The sequence below is a fragment of the Microtus pennsylvanicus genome, chromosome 12 (genome assembly GCF_037038515.1).
Source record: "Microtus pennsylvanicus isolate mMicPen1 chromosome 12, mMicPen1.hap1, whole genome shotgun sequence".
Lineage (NCBI taxonomy): Eukaryota > Metazoa > Chordata > Mammalia > Rodentia > Cricetidae > Microtus > Microtus pennsylvanicus.
Genome location: NC_134590.1, coordinates 11,837,742 through 11,857,983, shown reverse-complemented (window position 1 = coordinate 11,857,983; position 20,242 = coordinate 11,837,742). Strand labels below are relative to the sequence as shown.

At 41.0% G+C, this 20,242-nt stretch overlaps 1 protein-coding gene across 1 annotated transcript in view; it reads left to right on the top strand.

Moving 5' to 3' along the window:
- Positions 1-20,242, top strand: part of Mrpl1 (mitochondrial ribosomal protein L1) — a 99,548-nt gene that overhangs the window by 33,069 nt on the left and 46,237 nt on the right. Inside the window, exons 2-4 of the mRNA XM_075943392.1 lie at positions 9,623-9,784; positions 10,728-10,963; positions 15,012-15,126. Coding sequence (XP_075799507.1) covers positions 10,933-10,963; positions 15,012-15,126 — 146 coding nt within the window. The 5' untranslated portion in view covers positions 9,623-9,784; positions 10,728-10,932. The remainder of the gene's footprint in view (positions 1-9,622; positions 9,785-10,727; positions 10,964-15,011; positions 15,127-20,242) is intronic.

The window sequence follows — 20,242 nt, the reverse complement described above, 5'->3', positions numbered from 1 at the left end:
CCACAGTGGAAAAGTGTGTGTTCCAAAAAATATTGTCATTTCTGTTTTCTGAGGGAGAAACTGAGGCTCTAGGTAAGGGCACATATTTTTAGTTGGTCATACTAGGAAAGTTTAACTTGACCCCCTGACTCCTTGATTATTGAGCACACTACCTTCAGAGTGTGTTTTCTCCTTGTGATTGATCATTTGTCCAACTTAACCAGTCTTAGAATCCCCTAGGAGACACACCTCTGAGCATTTCTGGAAGGAGTTTCCAGAAAAATGATCTGCTTTGATTGTCAATATAAGCATACTGCAGACTGGGGTCCCAGACTAGATGAAAATGTGTGAAAAGGGGACAGTCAGCCGAGCAGTACCACCCTGCATTCTGCTTTCTCCTGGGCACCACAGACCAAATTGCTGCACTGGAGTTTCTTCTGTGGTGGTGGGCTGTGTCCCTCTGAACTGTGAGCCAGAGTGAACCTTCCTTCCTTGAGTTGCTTCTGGTCAGGTGTTTTGGTCATTGCAATGAGAAAACTAATCACTAGGCTCTCTTTCCATTGTGGTCTACAATCTCGGTTTCTACAATCTCTGTCACTATCACTTGGCAACCCTTGTATCTACAATCCCTGTCTCTATCACTCAGCAACCATTGCATTCTACAGTCCCTGTCTTTATCACTTAGTAACCATTGCGTGTTTGTCAGACTCTTTGTCACTGTGACAAACACCTAAGATAACAATTTCAGGCAAGAAGGTTTGCTTTGGCTCACAGTTTCAGAAGCTGAAGTCAATGTGCGGGTTGGCCTCACATTTCTGGATCAGGAGTGAGACAGAATACCATGGAAATGGGCGTGGTGAAATGGAGATGCTTATTTCATGGCTTCCAGGACACCAAAGAGAGAGACAGGCAGGGGCTAGGACAAAATAACCTTTAAAGGCACACGCAGGTGACCTAGTTCCCTGAACCATGTCCTATCTCCCACTACGTTTTGATTATGCCATCAAAATTTAAATATATCAATGGATTAACCTATTAATTTGGTCAGAGTCCTCATGACCCAGTCATCACCCAATTATTTGAGTCGGGAGTAGGAAACCAAACCTTCCATACATAAGCCTTTGGGGGAATACTTCCTATCTAAGCTGTGCCATAGGGAGAAAAATACTGAGCCAGCAGCAGCAATAGAAAAACTAGAGGAATGAAGAAAGCAGTTCTGACTATGCTGTGATAGTGTTGTGCACAGGGGAGGCCAATGTATTTGAGCTCAGTGTTCTGAGATAAAAATTAATAAAAGGCAGGGTCCTAGTTTGATTTCAGGTGCTGTGATAAAACACTGGCCAAAACCAACTTGGGGAAGAAAAGGTTTATTTCATCTTCCACTTCCAGGTTCATAGCTGAGGGAAGTCAGGGCAGGATTAATTCCAAAGCAGGAAGCTGGAGAAAGGAACGGAAGCAGAGACCACAGAGGAATCCTGCTTTCTGGCTTGGTCCCCATGACTTGCCCAGCCTGCATTTTTATACAACCTAGGACCACTTGCCCACTGTGGGCAGGCATCACATGTCTGCCATCCCAGCACTTGGGAACTGGAGTCAGGAAGTTGAAAAGCTCAAGGCCAGCCTGAGCAACATAAGCAGACTCTGTCATTAGAAGAGTTTCCCTAAAACACCTCGGACTAATTTCTAAAACAGTAGAGAGAGAGATGCCTAGAGATAGGGGAAAGATCTCATTAACTCCTAAGGCTGGAATTTGGTGAGGTTCTCAGTCTTGAGCTGACCTAATAATCTAAGGGAAAGGCCAGGTCTAGAGGGAGTGTAACAACAAAACGCTAAATTTACAAAAGAACAAAGCCACGGAGAACAAAAGGGGGGAGGAGAGTCACATCCTTCCAGTTGCTTACTGCCACCCCCTGAGTTCCCTGCACTGTGGTCAAAACAAGAAGTCCTTCCAAGAATTGCTTTGTTGGTGGTGTGACTTTTGTCATGTGTACAGCTTTTCAAAATGCAGCTGTTCATATTTTAGATAAATATTTCAAGCATTTTTTTTTACCCCTTCATGTGTTCGAGATAAGTAGTTAACCCTAATTAGTGTTTCGTTGTGGTGCTTGTGGCTTAACACACTTAACTTTGAAGATCAAAAAATACTGCTTGTGTGCTTGTACCTTGCTTGCCTTCTCCCACACACTCTGATGTTATCTGGTCATTCTCTTTTTTAAAATATCAGCAAGAAAAATATCGACTCAGAGTTTGGGGTTAGCAGTGAAGTTGAGAAGGAAAGTTCAAAGGTCAGATACACTGACTCTGATTCAGGGTCTGCTACCAACTTGTGTAGCCGGACTTTGTTTGGACCGCCAGCTCCCAAAAAAGGTCATGGAGATTTTTTTTATTAAGAATTAAAGCTTGGGCAGAGCGTAGGCTTGTTGACAACTAGCTCTTTTAACTTAAAATAACCCATTTCTAGTCTACATTCTGCTTGTTACCTCTCCTCCACACTGTACATCTGACTTCCTTTGCACCTCGATGGTGAATTTCCACCTCAAATTCTTTCCCAGAGTTCCTATCTCTCTCTGGAAGTCCCACTTAGTCTCTCCTGCCTAACTATTGGTGTCGTTCAGCTCTTTATTAAATCAATTAGGAGGTACCTTGGCAGAGACATATTTTCACAGTGTACAAAAATATTATCCCACAAGTTGATGGTCGTGGGGCCTTCATTTCTTCCTCTGTGAAAGAGGACTATCCATAATACGTATAGTACTTAGCACATATGACCCCATGTGACATATACAGATATGATATGATATATATATATATATGATAGCACTTAAGGATACAAGTCTGGAGCCAGTCATCATAGACTCAAATCCTAACTTAACTAGCTAGACCAGTTACTTAACTTCTCAATGACTCTTGCCCTTCATCTGTAAAATGAGAATAATTACAGTGCCCATCCCAGAAGCAGTTGTGAGGATCTAAGGAGTTAAACTATGTAAACCCTTTGGAAATGTGGCTTCCATGCAGTAAGTATTCAATAAGGTCCAGCTATCACAATGGTTATTGGTATTTGAAAATTGTGCTGGTCCATAAAGTCGGCACAGATGAGCATTTGGAATGCAGTCTTGTGCTTCAAGTGAAAATCACATGCTGAATTTCGATTACTTAATCTAAACAGAATGAGAAGTATCTCAATTTTTGGTTGAATTTATGGACATTTTTATGTAAATAAGTTATTAAAATCAGTTTTCTGCTTTTACATGTATTTACATGGGTGTGTGCACACGCCTGCTTGCATTTCATGGTGCATGCTATGGTGTGGGCATGCCATGATGAATGCTTGCATTTCATGGTGCATGCTATGGTGTGGGCATGCCATGATGAATGCTTGCATTGCATGGCGCATGCTATGGTGTGGGCGTGCCATGATGAATGTTTGCATTTCATGGTGCATGCTATGGTGTGGGCGTGCCATGATGAATGTTGCCCTGGTGCACAAGGGAGGTCAGACAACAACTTTTAGAAGTCAGTTTTCTCCTTCCATGATTCGAGTTCCGGGATCAAATTTGTATTCATAGTGCTAGTTTAGAATATAGTAAGAATAATTAAAAAGTTCATCAGAAAGTTTACGCTTGATTTAAAATTCAAGATACCTGTGGTATCTTTTTGGCTTTGTATTTTTGTTTGTTTGGTTGGTTTTGGTTTTTTGAGACTGGGTTCCTCTGTGTTACAAACCTAGCTGTCCTGGAACTAGCTCTGTAGACCAGACTGGCCTCAAAATACCAGAAATCCTCCTACCCTTGCCTCCCAAGTGCTGGGATCAAAGGTGTGAGCCACCACCACCACCCAGCTGTGATATGGTTTTATCATAAATGATCAAAGGCTGAAGAAAAACAAGATAATTGCAAAGTAGTAAGTGAAGCCATTAGCACTGCTGAATAAGTTAATCCAATTTTAGAATGCAGCAATGTTTCCTGATCAATGTTACTGCCATGAGGTGTTATTTCAGTTTGTGACTACATCTTAAGAGACCATAGGCAAACTAGAGTCCTTGGTAAAGAAGGTTGTAGGAAAGTGAGTTTCTTGCTGCCACTCAACGGGAAAGAGAAACTGGGTAATCAGGGTTAGGAGCATGTCATAGTTTGAAAAAAAATGGCCCTCATAGGAAGGGGCACTATTAGATGTGACCTTGCTGGAGTCGGTGTGACCTTGTTGGAGGAAGTGTGTCACTGTGAGGCAAGCTTTGAGGTCTTATATGCTCAAGCTATGCCCAATGTCACAGACTGCTTCTGCTGCCTGAGAATCAAGATGCAGGACTCTCAGCTGCTTCTCCAACACCACGTCTGCCTGTATGCCACCATGCTCTCTGCCATGGTGATAATGGACTAAACCTCTGAAACTGTAAGTGAGCCACCCACTTCAATGTTTCCCTCTATAAGAATTGCCATGGACATGGTGTCTCTTCACAGCAATGGAAACCCTAACTAAGACAGAACATATTCAGCCAAGCGAAGGGAGCACTTAAGGTGTGTGTGTATGTGGGGGGGGGGGTTGCATAGATGGCCTCACATTCCAGAAAGTTCCCCACAGGAAAATGGAACTGACCAAAAAGATTCCAACAGGTATAAGTTACAGAGAGCTTTTGAATTGAATATACACAAGAACCTCTAACAATTAGAATCCACTACAGATGTAGCAAACTCCCTCACAGGATAGTTAAGACTTTCTCACCAGCATTAATCTGAGATTTACAGTGAATGAGGTAGCTGGAATAAGTCCAAAAGCTTTTCAAATTCTGAGATTTGGTAAGGATTTGTTACTAATTCTGGAGTAGAGCTGTCAATCCACACATCAGGACTAGAACAACGAGGTTCCTACCGGCTTTTTCTGGGAATGTGCTTTGTACCCTTACTTTTTATCTTTATTCTTACAAAGGGTTTTACTCTGCAGCTCAGGCAGGCCTAAGATTCCCTGCATAGCCAAGAAGGACCATCTTCTTGCTTCCACCACCCAAATGCTGGGGTTACAGGCTGTGCCTCCATACCCAGTGGGATCCCAGTGTGTTTCCTACGTTTTTATTTTTTTAAAAAAATACAGAAATTCACATCTACTATTTTGAGGGGATAAAGAATTATCATAGAAGCACATAGGGCAGACAAAGGAGCTCACAAGAACATTGATACAGCAGCTAACAGACACCGCAATAGAACTGAGGCGGCGGTGGCACTGTTGGTAAACACTATAATAGAACTGAGGGGCATGGCTGATAGATGCTGTGATAGAATCGAGGCAGCGGTGGTGCCGCAGTTAGACACCACAACAGAACTCAGGCAGCGGTGGTGCCGCAGTTAGACACCACAACAGAACTCAGGCAGCGGTGGTGCCGCAGTTAGACACCACAACAGAACTCAGGCAGCGGTGGTGCCGCAGTTAGACACCACAACAGAACTCAGGCAGCGGTGCTTATCTTCCTCTCCAAGGCCCCGGCTCTCTTTCCGCCTCCCATTATCTCTGGTTTTTCTCACCATCCCCGCACCATTTCTATTCTCGCAACTGAGTGATTCAGGCATCGCCTCCCTCACCATTTCTGTTCCCCGATAGCTTCCCTCTGTCTTTCAAGACTTCCCTTGCTCTGAGTCAACTTTGTGACTTTGCCAGCTTCAATCCTTCCACCTACAAAGTTCAGTCCTTCATTTTTCCAATCCCAGTTTTATTAGAAGAGGGATTGGCTCAGGAGTCTTGTCCTTGTTGCTTGTTTTCTTCAAGTCAAATTGGGATCAAGCACAGACAGACATTCCTTATGTCAAATGATATTTTGTTTTCTGTTCCCAGAGGAGAATACCCGTGGCTGTGTGACTTATAAAGAGTGTAGGCTTTATCTGACTTGGTTCTGGACAAGACTAGGAAGTTCAAGAACATGATCATGACATCTGCTTGGTTTCTGGTGTAGGCCTCATGAAGGAAAAGGGAAGAGGAGGCACATGTGAGAGAGAAAAAGGGTAAACCCCTGACGTGTTTAACCCACTCCAGAAGGAAAACCTTAACCCACTCACCAGGGCTCTACCTCTTGAATGTCAAAACACCTTTGCTAGGTCCTACCTCCCAACATTGTGACATTTAAGTATTAAACCTCAACATGAGCTTTGGTGGTGCTAACCCAAGTTTCAAATAACTGGCCCTGGAAAGTTATATTTAAGTGAGAGGGGGACGTTCAGATGTGGGTGGGACCAGAAGTTGCTGGTATGTCTACTGTCTCCACTGAAGATGAAAACCATGGTGTCCAGTCTCAGAAATGCAGGTATCCACTTACTCTTGTTTCTTGTTGGAGAGAGAGCATCTATGCAAAACAATATGGCTTAGAACTAATGATGATTATGTAGATTTTGTCCTAGAACTTGGGAGGCTGAGGCAGGAGCATTTCTTTAACATGGAGATCAGCCTGCTCAGGGTTCTGAAATCCTTTCTCAGAAAAAATAAGAGCAGAGAAGCAAATAAACCCCCAAGAAATGGAGATTTTGTTGTTTGGTGTGTTCTGGGAACTTTTGTATTTAAAGTACAATCCATGGACCAGTCACATTGTTGGTTCCTAGAAATCAGTATCTCCAGTCCTGTTCAAGATTTATCAAACAGTAACCTACATTTTAGTCAGATTTCCCAGTGACTTGTATTCATAAATTTTAAGAAGTGTGGGTCAAAAAAGAATTGGTTTGGTTTAGATGTCTTTAAAAGCTTTTTATAGGAAACTTCCAGTAGTGTATCACAGTCGTATAAGAACCAAGGGTTTGGTGAGCTGGTTGACTTTAAGGTTAACAGCTTGAAACGAATTGTCGTGAGAGAATTACAGCACGGAATTGTGCAAGTGAAAGACATTCATTTCTTTTGTACTGTAGAACTGGTCATTAAGGTTTCCTTAGTGTACGTGCTGCTCCGTTCTGAATCTCCCAATTCATATGTAATTAAACTAGTCTCCTAAGGGGACGGAGAAGTCCGTGCATATGAGCAACAAGATAATATGAATTTTAATCTGTCATTCACGGACCTTTCAATCTTTACACTGAGATACCACCATTCTGGGTAGTAAAATTTTAACTTTAACCTGATTCTGAAATGACCACAGGTGGGAAGGGAACATAAGCATTGGTAATAAAGTCAAGATAGGCAGGCAAACATTAGAAACTGTGCCTATTGGCAACAGATTTTTTTTTTTTTGGTTGCTGAAGCATAGATATTTTTGTGTGTAGTTAGAGCCGATAAAAGTGAGAAGATTCTGGTCTCTGATGCAATTGTAACTGGGAGGAATTTATATTTTTATAAATTATATACAGAACAATTATCCTATCTATCCCAAGTTAATGTTAAGTATGTGTGCAAATGCTTCCAGTTGCTCAGGGAGTTTTTCTATGTGTGGTCCCAAGGTCACTGTAACAGCGTCACCCCAGAGCCTATAGTAAATGTAAATTCCCAGGTTCTTACTCCAGACCTAATGGATCATAGGCATGGAAAACCTCCGCTCTGAGTCCAAGAAGGCCTTCCAAGTAATTCTTACACATTAGTGACATAGAAGCATCTTAGATTTCCTTATTTCTGTATGATGAAAGCTTCTCTTTTTCAACTCTAACCTCAAACAGGAAGTGACTTTTCTTGAAGTACAAATTTCCAGATCAAGTGGGAAATGCTTGAAGAAGTCTGAGAACCCAGATCAAAACAACTACAGGCCTAAGCACATATTTCAATATTTTCCTCCCCAGGGAAGCTAGCCAAGCAGGGAGGCTGCTGGCATTTTGCCAAGACTCCTGGTGTGGCTAAACCTTCCTAGAAGCCAGCTGGCAAAGCTTGCATTTTAAGATGAGCCACATAGACAAGTGACTTTGCAAATACTAATAAAAGCATTGTCCTAGAGCATGTGGGGACAAGCATGCTGTGTTTCATTTTGCCTTTCTGGTTAAGAACTTTATCTGGTTCTTTCACAGTGACATTCAGTGTTCACTGAGGGTTGACTTTGGGACAGATACTATAGTGAGGTCCTCTGAAAATTATCTCGTTGTTAAAATAAGGAAGTGGGGGCCCGAGGGGTTATAGCTGCTTGCTCTATATCCTGCACATGCTGATGGTGATCCTGCAATTCAAAGGCAGGAAGTTTGCCTCCAGAGTATTCCCTTAACCAAAACACCTCTCTTCAGTAGGGAGAGACTCATATGGATCAAATGTTCAGAGTTTCGTTGTATGCTAGCTTTTCCTCACTGTACCAGAATACCTAGCAGAAATGTCTTAGAACATGAAGGATTTAGCTTGGCTCATAGTTTTGTCAGGATTCAACCCATTATGTTTGGGGAGGACAGCAGAGCAGCTCATGCCATGACCAAAAGGAAGAAGCCAGCACTCCACTGCCTTTCTCTCATTTCCCCCTCGTTCCACCAGAGCTCACAGCCCACGGAACAGTGCTACTCACATTCAGGATGTGTTTTTCCTGTCAATTAATTCTCTCTAGAAATATCTTCATAGAAAGACACTGAGGTATGTCTCAATATTCTGGGTAATTCTAAATTCAGTGAGGATGAAGTCATTATCATTATAATGGTGTGCCCATTTTAGAGTAATTCAGCTTTTAATTAAGTTATTTTATAGTTTTTAAACAGTCTTAAGCTAGTGGACATCATCTATCTATCTACCATCTATCTATCTGTCATCTATCATCTATCTATCATCCATATATGAACTCTGGATCCTACTTGATTAATGCCATCAAAGAAGGCAATCAGGCACATTGGACTTATAAAGGATATTCTTTTAATAATAATAACATTACTGTAAACATATTAATATTATTGTGAGTTTTGACTGGTGGTTATGTTCTCATGGTAGGCATTTTCAGGTGAGGGGCAACTGATTCCAGCTGTGGAGATAAGATATGAACTGAAGAACCCTCAGTAGGTGAACTTATATGTGTATCTTTAGATTCAGTTATCTTTTTAAGTATCATGAGATGACTGTAAGTTTTCCCCCTCCCTGATCTATGTGTGAAAAAAAAAAAAGAACATAGAAGGAAAAGAGGGCAAGTGGGAAGAAAGTTAATAAAAGTAGATTTAAGCTTTTCTAGTGTTTTTCTCTTTTCTTCTATTTCTTTCTTTTTTCTTTATTTTATTTTTTACAGTCACAGTTGAGTGTAGGGCTTTAGAAGTAGCTGCTTAGGTAGTAGAGGAATGGGCAATAGGTAAGAATCTCATTCTTCATTTAGATAGCCACTAACTACATATAAATATAAAATAAAGCTTCTGGGAATTCCAGGTTTGATCTAGTCTATCTTCTGTAGGTAGCTTCATGAAACCAAGCTACGTTTCGCAGGCTTGACATTCCTACCAAGTCACTAATTCATGTATTCATTGGTTCAACAAACACTTACTGTAGACCTCCATTCCTGCCTGAAGCTGTGTGTGGTATGTGCTGAGTGTCGGAAATGAATGACAGGATTGCTGTCCACAAAGGGCTCAAACTGGTGGGAAAGTCAGATACATTGTGATGGCTGCAAAACTCTGAATCTTCTAAAACCCATCGAATTGTACAATTTAGGTTGGTGAGTTGCATTATATATAAAATAGGTCTCAGAATGGTTTCAAATAAACAAATATAACTCCTATTTATTATTCAAAACCAGGAAGAAATGGCCATAACGCAGTCCTGGAATTGTGGAAGGAGACTTCCAACAATGAGTGAAGTCTGAACTGAAATCTTAAGGAAAAAAAATTTACTGATAATGTGGTACATGTAGAAGTACCACTTCTTCAAGCAGATGCCACAGAGGAACAAAGTCACAGAGGTGAGAAGTGTGTGGTTTCTCTCTCCCTCCTCCCCTTTCCTTCTTCTTCTCTATCTTGCTCTCTTGCTCGCTCTCTTTCCCTCCCTCCCTCCCTCCCTCCCTCCCTCCCTCCCTCCCTTCCTCCCTCCCTCCCTCCTTCCCTCCTTCCCTCCCTCTCTCCCTTTCTCAGTGTGTGTGTGTGTGTGTGTGTGTGTGTGTGTGTGTACACATGCACATGCGCTTTAGGAGGGATGTTGGCTGAAGAGGTAGGCAGAGGTCGTAAGTGAGCCTTTAGGAATGGCCAATCTCTGGAGGAGATTAAGGAGTAATTGATTTACTTCGTGATTAAACTTGTTTTAGAGAAACCACCTGGCAGCTGTGACATAATATATCGGTGTGTGTGGGGGGTAAGGTGTGAGAATAACTTGTGTATGGGTCTCTGATTATCTCTGATCGTTTGTATACTAGGTGCAAACAAACAAACAAACAAAAAGCAAGAACCCGAGACTTGTTTCCTAACGCCAAGCACTGTACTGCTCGCTTGGTCTTATGGCACAGCTTGCCCGCGGCCGGAAACTGTAAAGTAGATTGCTGAAAGATAAACGTTGTTCTGGCGTTTTGTTGAAAGGAAGTTAGTGAGTGGAACCTCCTGATCCGCCTTGGGAGGTTGGAAGTTTGGCAGATTGTTTTCCCTTTTGCTATCAAAGGGATCGAACTCAGGACCTCGCACAAGTTAGCTCGGCGCACTATCGCCTAGCAACGTGCATTTAAAGAAAAAAGGATCTTAGCAAAGCTGAAATGTAGCAGAGGAAGCTGGGGTACTCCAGGTTTTTCAGGACTTTAGGCTGGAAACTAGGTTCCCCCTGTTTAAATGATGGCTCTGAATACATCTGCAGGATGTAAAGAAAAAATGAGAAGGAATGAATAATTACAGCATTTTCAACAAAGTCATTCTTTCCTGAAGGTTGTAAAGCTTTTGTGCCTTAACCACAAAACGGAGTCCCCGCCTGGGAAACCGACAGAAACACCGCCACGAGGGCTCTCCGCCCTGTTCCTCTGCTCCCACCAACACCTTCCCCCTTTGCCAGCTTCCCAGCGGAACCTTTGTCGCTTGTCGGTGCAGTTGAACCGCGGGACCAATTTCGTCAACACAATCCGGAATAGTCAACATGGCGGCCGCCATATGTTGCCTCAGTAGAGGTAAGATAGCCAGTGTTCTGGAAGGAAAATAGATCTAGAGCCGCGTCTCTTGTTGCAGCCGAGTACACGCCAGAGTTTTGGAGGCACGGGTCAGCTCTAGGTATTCGAAATGCCTCCGTGCTCGTTCTGGGCTCCACAGCCCACACGGTCATCACTACTTCAAAGCGACCCACAGCGCGACGCTGGGTTTCTCTCTTGGAGCAGGTCACTCTGAGGGTGGAATGGGAGGGAAAATACATTGGCAGACCTTTCAGTCAGGGGTGAGGAGTACAAGGCAGTAGGGGTGGTGGCCTGTGTTTATATGGGAGGCAGCAAAGTCTGCTGAGAGGCTCCGAGAGAAGGTGAAGTTTAGAGAGAAGGGTGAGAAGTTTAGAGAGAAGGGATGGATCTCTTGGAACTGTTAACCTCTCAGTATCTACTAAAAGAGATGGAATAGTTTCTGTCTCCTTGTAAAAGGCTGAGAGGGAGGAGTTTTTAAAGAATGAATGTAGCATCAGGTATGTTGATGAGTGGTTGAGGAAACTCTGAGGACTATTTTGTCTGGTGGCAAGTGAAGTTTTCTGTGTGGAGTGAATGAGAGCTAAGACAGTGACACATTGACCACTGAGGGGTTGGAAATAAAGATAGAGGTCTAGTAGGGTGTATAAATAGTGATGCTGTTGTAATTTGGTTTTGCCCAGTCTGTAGCAGTTTGATTAGTGTTGGAAATTTAAAATTCTGGTTCTTACTATAGCAGATTCTAAGTAGTGTTTCTGTCACGGCTCTTTGGGCTCAGTGTGTTCATGAATCTCAGTGTATAGCAGTTTGCTGATTTTTATAGTCTTAGCTTTCTGGTACAGGAGAGTGTCTTTATCCAGTCTCTGGTAGATACATGCTTGAGTTCATCTTGGGAGTTCTGTACTTAGAAACAGTCTTCTGGTTGTTCTTGCACATGTCTGTTAAAGCACACAGACACGGTACTTGTCTGGAAGAGGACTGCTACACTGTCATGATGTGCTTGCTAGGCAATTCCACATTACTTCCTAGAATGGTGGTCTTGTTCACACTCATACCTGCAATACATAAACTCTCCCTGCATTGATATGGTAAGTGACTTCATTTTCTAGAGGTTTCTTAGTCTGGTATGTAAAACAATGATACTTAGATTATCTAATTTATAAACTGTGTGCTCACAGTAAAATCAAACACTGCTTTCTTGATTAAGTTTTTGTGGGAAAAAAACCCCCACAATTTGACCCAAGGTCAGTGTCCCACATATTGGCATAATAGGAGTCTCCAACATGCCTATTGTTAAAAGTCTTGTCAGTTGCATTGACCAATATAATAAAGTAATGTGTTGACATGGTAGTATAATTTGAGTCTACACTGACTGGCCAGTGAGTCACAGGAATCACCCTCCTTTTTATAGGAATTGCAAGGAGGAGCCACAATGTGAGAGTTTTACATGTGTGTTGGGGGTTCATGGAAAGCACTCTACTGATAGTAAGCCATCTCTATAGCCTCAATTTTTAATTTTTAAAAAGTAAATTTGATAAACTGAGGTTTTAACAATAAATACAATCATTTTTAAAAATATAACCACTTTCTTTGGGGGGGGTGTAAGTCAAGGTTTCTCTGTATAACAGTCCTGACTTTTTATTTGTCTTGTTTATGAAACCATTCCTTCTCTAAAGGTTATAAAGACATTTTTCTCTATTCTGAAAGCACTTTAAGCATTACAATTCACCTCTGAGTGGGTTTCCCCTCCCTTTGTACTGGGAACTTTGGATGAGTTTATTTATTTATTTTTAATGTTACCAGTTTGTCTTTCTGTATTTGTGCCATTATCAATATATAGAACCACCATGACTTTATAATTTCTCTCTGCAGCTGAAAGTCTTTTCTCTGTCCTTCTGAACCTATTTCTTTCCTGCCTTCCCAAAGAACTACTCTGAGGCTTAATATTAATTACAAACTGTTTGGCCTATTAGCTTAGGCTTATTATTAACTAGCTCTTACAACTTAACCTATTTTCATTCTATATTTTACCATGAGGCTATGACTTTTTACCTCACATCTTGCTTCTCTGGCGGATGCTGGTGTCTCTTTCAACTCCATCCTCTTTCTCCCCATCTCTCTTCTTGGATTTCCCACCTAGCCAGAGGCCAAAGTAGCTTTATTCATCAACCAATAAAGCAACACATATTTATAGCATACAGCCTGGCATCCCACATAATCTCCTTTTAATCAATTTTTATTTAGCTTACAAAGAAATGGTTTTTGTTGAATTTCACATACACAATTATGCTTGGCTCTTTCTTTTCATCCTCTACACTACCCTCTCTCCTCCCTGCCCCTTCTTATAACAAATCTTGATCTGGTAGGGCAAATTTCCCGCTTTGTTCTGATTTTAGAACTTGGACAACTCTGTGAATGTATCATCTTTAAAAATGAATAAATAAAATAGAAACTATTTTAAAAACTAGGGGTACATATGTATATACTTCTTATTAATAAGAATAAAATAAATCTATTGAGCTTAAATTAGTAAAAATAGGTGAAGAGGGCATAAAAGCTCATGCATGTAATCACATGTTGCCTATAGTTCAATTCAGCCTGGGCCATACTTAGTGAGTTCCGGGTCATGATAATCAATGGTGAGCTCCTGTCTCAAAAACAAAATAAAATAAGTGAATAGAAGAAGTTGCTAGATATTAGACACCTCTGCTTGCTTTTTGTTTCTCTAAGCATAATTTCTCAGCTTTATTTTTCCTTTTAGTGGTGCTGCTTATAGAATGCAGGGCCTTGCACATGCTAGGCCAGGAACTACCACTAAACTACACCTTATCCCTATTATTGGATATTTTATGTTTGTGCACATGCGTTTCTGTGTTTGCATTTATGTGCATTGCTTGTGTGGAGGTCAGACGACAACCTTGGATCATTCCTTAGATGCCTACCACTTTCTGTTGAGACATGGTCTCTTACTGATCTGGAACTTTACCATATAGGTCAGGCTAGCTTGCCGAAGCTTCCTGGTATGTTAATATTCCTGGGATTGTAGGCATATGCCACCATCCAGCTTTTCATGTGAATTCTGGTATAGACAGAAATTCTGTCCTGCCTGGTTCTACAGTCATTCAGTCCCAACAAAACACACAGAGGCTTATATTAGCTATAAACTGGTTGGCCTTTTAGCTCAGGTTTATTATTAATCAGCTCTTACAACTTAAATTAACTTATAATTCTTACTTATGTTTAGCCACGTTGGCTTGGTACCATACTCAGTGAGTCATTCTCATCTTGATTCCTCTGCATCTGGCTGGTGACTGCACACTGAACTTTTCTTCTTCCTAGAATTCTCCTCGTCAGGTTGCCCTGCCTATATTTTCTGCCTGGCTACTACTGGCCAATCAGTGTTTTATTAAATCAATACAGGTGACAAATTTTATTTTATTTTATTTTGATTTTTCGATACAGGGTTTCTCTGTAGCTTTGGAACCTATCCTGGAACTAGCTCTTGTAGACCAGGCTGGTCTTGAACTCACAAAGATCCACCTGCCTCTGCCTCCCGAGTACTGGGATTAAAGGCATGCCCCACCACCATTTGGCCAGGTGACAAATTTTTTTTTAAATATTTATTTATTTATTTATTATGTATACAATATTCTGTCTGTGTGTACATCTGCCCAGAAGAGGGCACCAGATCTCATTACAGATGGTTGTGAGCCACCATGTGGTTGCTGGGAATTGAACTCACGACCTTTGGAAAAGCAGGCAGTGCTCTTAACCACTGAGCCATCTCTCCAGTCCCAGGTGACAAATCTTTACAGGCTATAAGAGCATTATCCCACAGCATTCTAGAGAGATCCAAACTCATATTCTCTTGCTTTTGAGGCAGCCCCATTATTATATGTTTAAAAAAAAATTCCAGCCGCTATTCTTATACTTTTTAAAAGTGGTTGAGAACCACAAAATATTAGTTGCTTTTGTTTTGAAAATACTGATTTTTAGAATGTAAAAATGTATGACTGTGATGATTAATGTTATATTTTCTTTTTCTTCCAAGCCTTGATACGACATCAAAGGCATTGTCTTTCCAAGACAGCTTACCAGGCCCCTCCTTCCCTTTGCTCTGTGAATATTCTCTGGACCCACAGACATTTTGCTGCTGCTGCTACAAAGTAAGTATTTTTTATTTTTAGCTGCTTCACTTACTGTTAAAGTTCTGATTGACAACCATAGTTCTATAAAGATCCGTAGTTGTAAAAGTTCATTGTCTGTACTCCTTTGACTTCGGTGTTCCACGGGGAAGAGAAGACTTGATAATAGCAGCATCTGTGAACATCTTGAGCTGATTGCTCACCACTGGCATTTTAAGCTATTGTGTTATGTTCATTTTAAGAGATGGATATCAGGTTACCAATAATGTCTCAGTTTTTCTGTAAAATACCCTGACAGAAGCAACTTAGGAGGGAAAGGTTTATTTGATGAACAGTTCCAAGTCCTAGCCCATCATTGTGGGGTAACCAAGTCACATGTAACCTGAAGCAGCAGCTTGTATCCACAGTCTAGAGCAGAGAGAGTGTGTGTTCTTTCCTGTGCTTATCTGCTCCCCCATGTTCAAACAGTTGGGGGCCCAGCCTTTGAAATGGGTGAGTCTGTCTACCCCAGGTAACCCACTTAAGAGACTCTCTCAACATGACCTCAGGCCAACACGACCCAGCAGATTCCTCACTGAGACTCTTCCCAAATGACTTCGACGGCTTCCAGTCGACAGTGGGAACTAACCATCACAATGAGATGATAGAGAAGCAGCATCTGTCAGAATGACTATTTGAACTCAAGAAGTTTAGTTCTAAAACTGTTTTTTTCCTTCTTTTTAAATGATATTTTCTCCTAGGTGCTTTTTATAATTAGATGTTATAGGATTGCCAGTTCTGGAATTATATATTGGAATTTCAAATTTTTAATGTTCATTGTGTTATGTAGAAATACACACATGCTTATACATATATATTTATAGTTTCTTATGTAGACTTTCCACATATGGAAATATAAAGGGATGAAATTTGTTCTCACAGCTTCTGATTACCAAGAGTACGAAGAGCTCGATTGATGATGCACTGTTGAACTGAACGAGGGAAAGTACTGAAAGGCAATGTTGGCTGAGCTCTTGGACTTAAGGCTCATGCCATTTGGTTGTTGGGCATAACACTGTTTCCCCAAGGGTATTGATGTTAATGAAGTATAAAGCAGAGTATCATCTTTTTCTGAATTTTTTTCCTAATGTCACAATTTCTGTAGTTAAAAGAAATGGCCGAGAGAAAAATAATTAAATGCTTAAGAGCTATAGGATATTAATGATTAAAAATTACAGAATCCTTATGTGCTATATAATAATCAGTATTATAATTGAGCACTTTTTACTACATACTTGCTCATTTAATTTTCATAACAGTTATGAAGACAGATAACTATGGAGAGCATTTCTTAGAGGAATGGAAGCCCAAAGATTAAATTTATTAGGTGCTAGGATCTAAATTTTAGTACTTGTGAACAGCATAGTCCAGTAGTAATTCAGAACAACACAACCCAGAGGTAGACAGCGTGAAGGAAGAGTGGCCAATTTTCTATATTAGAAGTTATCCGTGTTTCCATGTCTTTAGTGTATTTCTCATGTATATCTTTTGCCTGCTTTTTGTGCAGTTTTCTTTTTATTTCTGCTATATGCAAGTATTACTGGCTTATTTTAAGGACATTCTAAAACATTTTTGTTTATCCTCTAGGAAATTCCTGTCATATGTCATCTCCAATTCTTATTGTACAGTTTGATGCTTTTCACTGATCTAAAAGCATAGCATGAGAAATATTGCCCACTCTAGAAAGGTATGGAACCTTGTCATAAGATTATTTAGTAACTTGATGAGATGTGTTCACAATTTTAGTTGTAATCTTTATTTTTTAATGACTAACTTCAGAATCTACTAAAAATAGTTCATAGAGTCAAGATCTGAGGCATTGCTTTTCTTTGTTCTTTGTTTTTGTTTTCAGTTTGACAGAATCTAAGTAGTCCTAGGTGGTCTGGAAAATGCCAGACTAGCCTTGAACTCACAGAGGCCTGCCTGCCTCTGCCTCTGCCTTCTGAGCCCTGAGATTGCCTTGTTTGAGATACCATGCTTTGCTCTCTGTCATTCTGAGCCCTCTCCACCCGACTCCATTTCCCAGTAGCAGATCCTGGATTTTTGTTTGTTTGCCACTGGGCCATCTGACTCTGATCCTGTTTCTCTCTTTATAATGGGGGGGTCTTTTTTTTTTTTTTTTTTTGCTTTTTTATGTATCTTTCTAAAAATAAAATGCTGGATGTCCTGTGTACTATAGTCAACACTGAAGTAAATAGTTTTTACATAGCAAGTAGGCTTGTCTTTTAATGTGTCATGTTGAGCCAGTGTAGTGAAGGACTGAGCTAGGTTTTGGTTTTGTGGTTTCCATGGCTACCACCAGCCGAAATCTCTGTTCTCTGTACCATTACTTTGTGCTCAGCGTGGGGGTTGGGTTGCTGGGTTTTTCTTTGTGGTGTTATTGGTGCTGTTTCCTTCTGTGCAGCTGCATCTCAGCGGGGGCCTTGGCCTCCTCTAACAGTAGGCGGTTGTCACCTAGTGCTCAGTGCTTGACTGGCTAGAGCTGGGAGGAAGAGCAGTCTCTGCCTCTACCTCAGGCTGGATATATAGTAGACTGGGCCCTGTACTGTTTCCTGCCTTGACTTTGAGTGTTTGCCTTTCCCTCCATCCTGCACCCTCCCAGAAGGCTCTCTAGTCTCCAGCAGCTGCAGTCTTTCCCGGATGCATCCGTGGAGGTGTGTGGGAAAGGCCCATTAAAGCATGAACTCCATGTGTTCCTGGGCTTCCATTGCCACACTAGCCTCTCAGTTTTGTCTTACCTGCTTGCCTTTTCCCGAATTCTGTCACTAGAGAGACATGGTGAGGGTGTGGAGAGGGCTGGCTCTCCTGGAGTTCAGGCTACTGGATTACCTGCAGCGTTCTCAGCTATGTGTTCTAGTCTCCATGGTGTTGTCAAGAAGAGCTGGGAATTTTCATTATCTTTCTTCTCCATGCTAGTGCTTTTTCCAACTTTCACAGTTTAAGTGGAGCAGAACTGCATTTAGTTTAAAAAGTAAAGAATAAATCACTATTAGATGTGAATAAATCACTATTAGAGATGTTAGTGTATTTATCTCGTATTAGCTTTAAATATCATTATTTAGTTCTACTTAGTTTTACGAAAACAAAGAAACAAAACACCTCAAAGTAAAAGATTTTTTGCTTTTGAAATACATGGATTGTTTTCTTGGGGGTCATAGATTTTTCAAGTCCTGAAGTGAACTTTATTATAGCACTGTGTTTTTCTCATCTTCTGTGGTTGGGTCTGACCGTGGATTGCTCTTCCTCTCATGTTTCTGTAGTTAGAGGACAGATGTGGCAGGACGAAAGTCATTAGCTGAGTACAATCTCTTGTTACTCATTTAATCTGTGTGGTTTAGTTACCCAGGTAACTGCGATAATTCTGTTCTCTTGATGCGGACTGCCAGGTGTCCTCCTCCTCCCCCTCTTTCCAGCATGATTTATATTGATCTCAAAGTCACAGCTCTTAAGCTCTTTGATAGACTAACCTAACTGCATGAGCAACAGAAGTCTTCTTAACATGACTCTTCTGAGTAAAGACGGTGGATTTGGAGAGCTGTGGGAGCAAAGCATGGGTTTGTGAGATTAGTTTGTACCATATTTGTGCTGAAGGATTTTGTTTAATTGCAGTTTGCTTTTTTGATTAATGTGTTTTCCTTCCACCTCCCTTTTGTGGTAGTCGAGATAGAACTCAGGACCTTGAGTGACCAAGTACTTTGTCCCCAGAATAAATGAGAAAGGGTCATATTGTATGGCTTCATCTGGACTGGACCTGGCTGTGTAGCTTAGGTTGGCTTTGAACTCAAGTTCTTCCCCTGTCTCCCTCCCAAGTGCTGGGATTGTAAGCTTACACTACAGTAGCAGTTTCCTGAGAGTCTCGTTTGTTCTATACTGTGATGTTGTCATACTCATATTTCCTAAGGCATTGTTCCACTTGAAACCTAAAAATGTTTACATTGAACAACTCAAATATTTTATGAAGCAAAGTCCCAACCACAGATAAGTAAGTACCTTGTGCTCTAACCGTCATAATCTCATTTATCAGACTTTTTAGGGCTTCACAAATATTTATATTTACAAAAAAAGTCACTTCAGCCTCTGGAGATTTCATATTATTTTCATATTAAATATTTGAAAATTTAGCTGTGAAATCAAGATTTTATTTAATGTAAATTTGAAGGCTTTGACTAGAACCTCTGTTTATTTTAAATAGAACACTCTCTTCCTAAACAGGCTCTTTGGTCTGCCTTTGGCTTTGTTACTCCGTTAGTAAATATAAGATTAAAATGTGGTTCCTCCTGTTTGGGAGGTGTCAGGATTTAGTAGGTACTCAGTAGAGCTACTGAGACATGGGCATTTACTTAAATTTGCTGTCAGCAGTCTGAAAGGAGCCTGCGCCATTAAAATGAAGATTATCATTATTTGCCAGTGTGTTCAGTTGCTTATTCGTGGGGAGGATACTATTATTAGTGGCGATAAGAGGATTTGTTGAGTGCTAAGAAGAAGAATTGAATTTTATGTTAGGTTGATTTGGAGAGTAAAAAAAAAATTGCCATTATTTCTTTCCCATATGTTTTCTGATACTTTATATTTATTTTCTGTTACTACTGTAACAGATGACCACAAGCTTTGGGGCTTAAAACAACATGATTTTCTGTGTTATACTTGTCTAGATTTCGTGTCTGACATGGAACATGTTGGACTGAGTGAGGTGTTGGTAGTTACTGTCTGGACGCTGTAAGCAGAGTGAGTTTCCTCGTCACTCCCCCTGCAGGACCCTGCTCACATTCCTCAGTCTTGGAGCAGTGGCAGCTTCATCATAATGGTGTGCTCAGCTCCCTCTGATCTGACTGGGAAAGGGGAAAGTTCTCGCTGTAAGGGTTAGGTGGTTGGACTCATGATAATAATCTAGGGTAATCTCTCTATCTCTTTAATCTTAGGCACATGCAAACTCTCTTTGGTCACTATCCTGACATGGTTGTCTTCTGAGGGTGTACTAGTTATTTTTCTCATTTCAGTTACAAAATATCTTACAGATGGCAACCCAGGAGGGGTGAATTATTTTGGCTCATGGTTTGTGGGTATAGTACAGCCTGGTAGGGAAGGCCTGGTGGCAGGA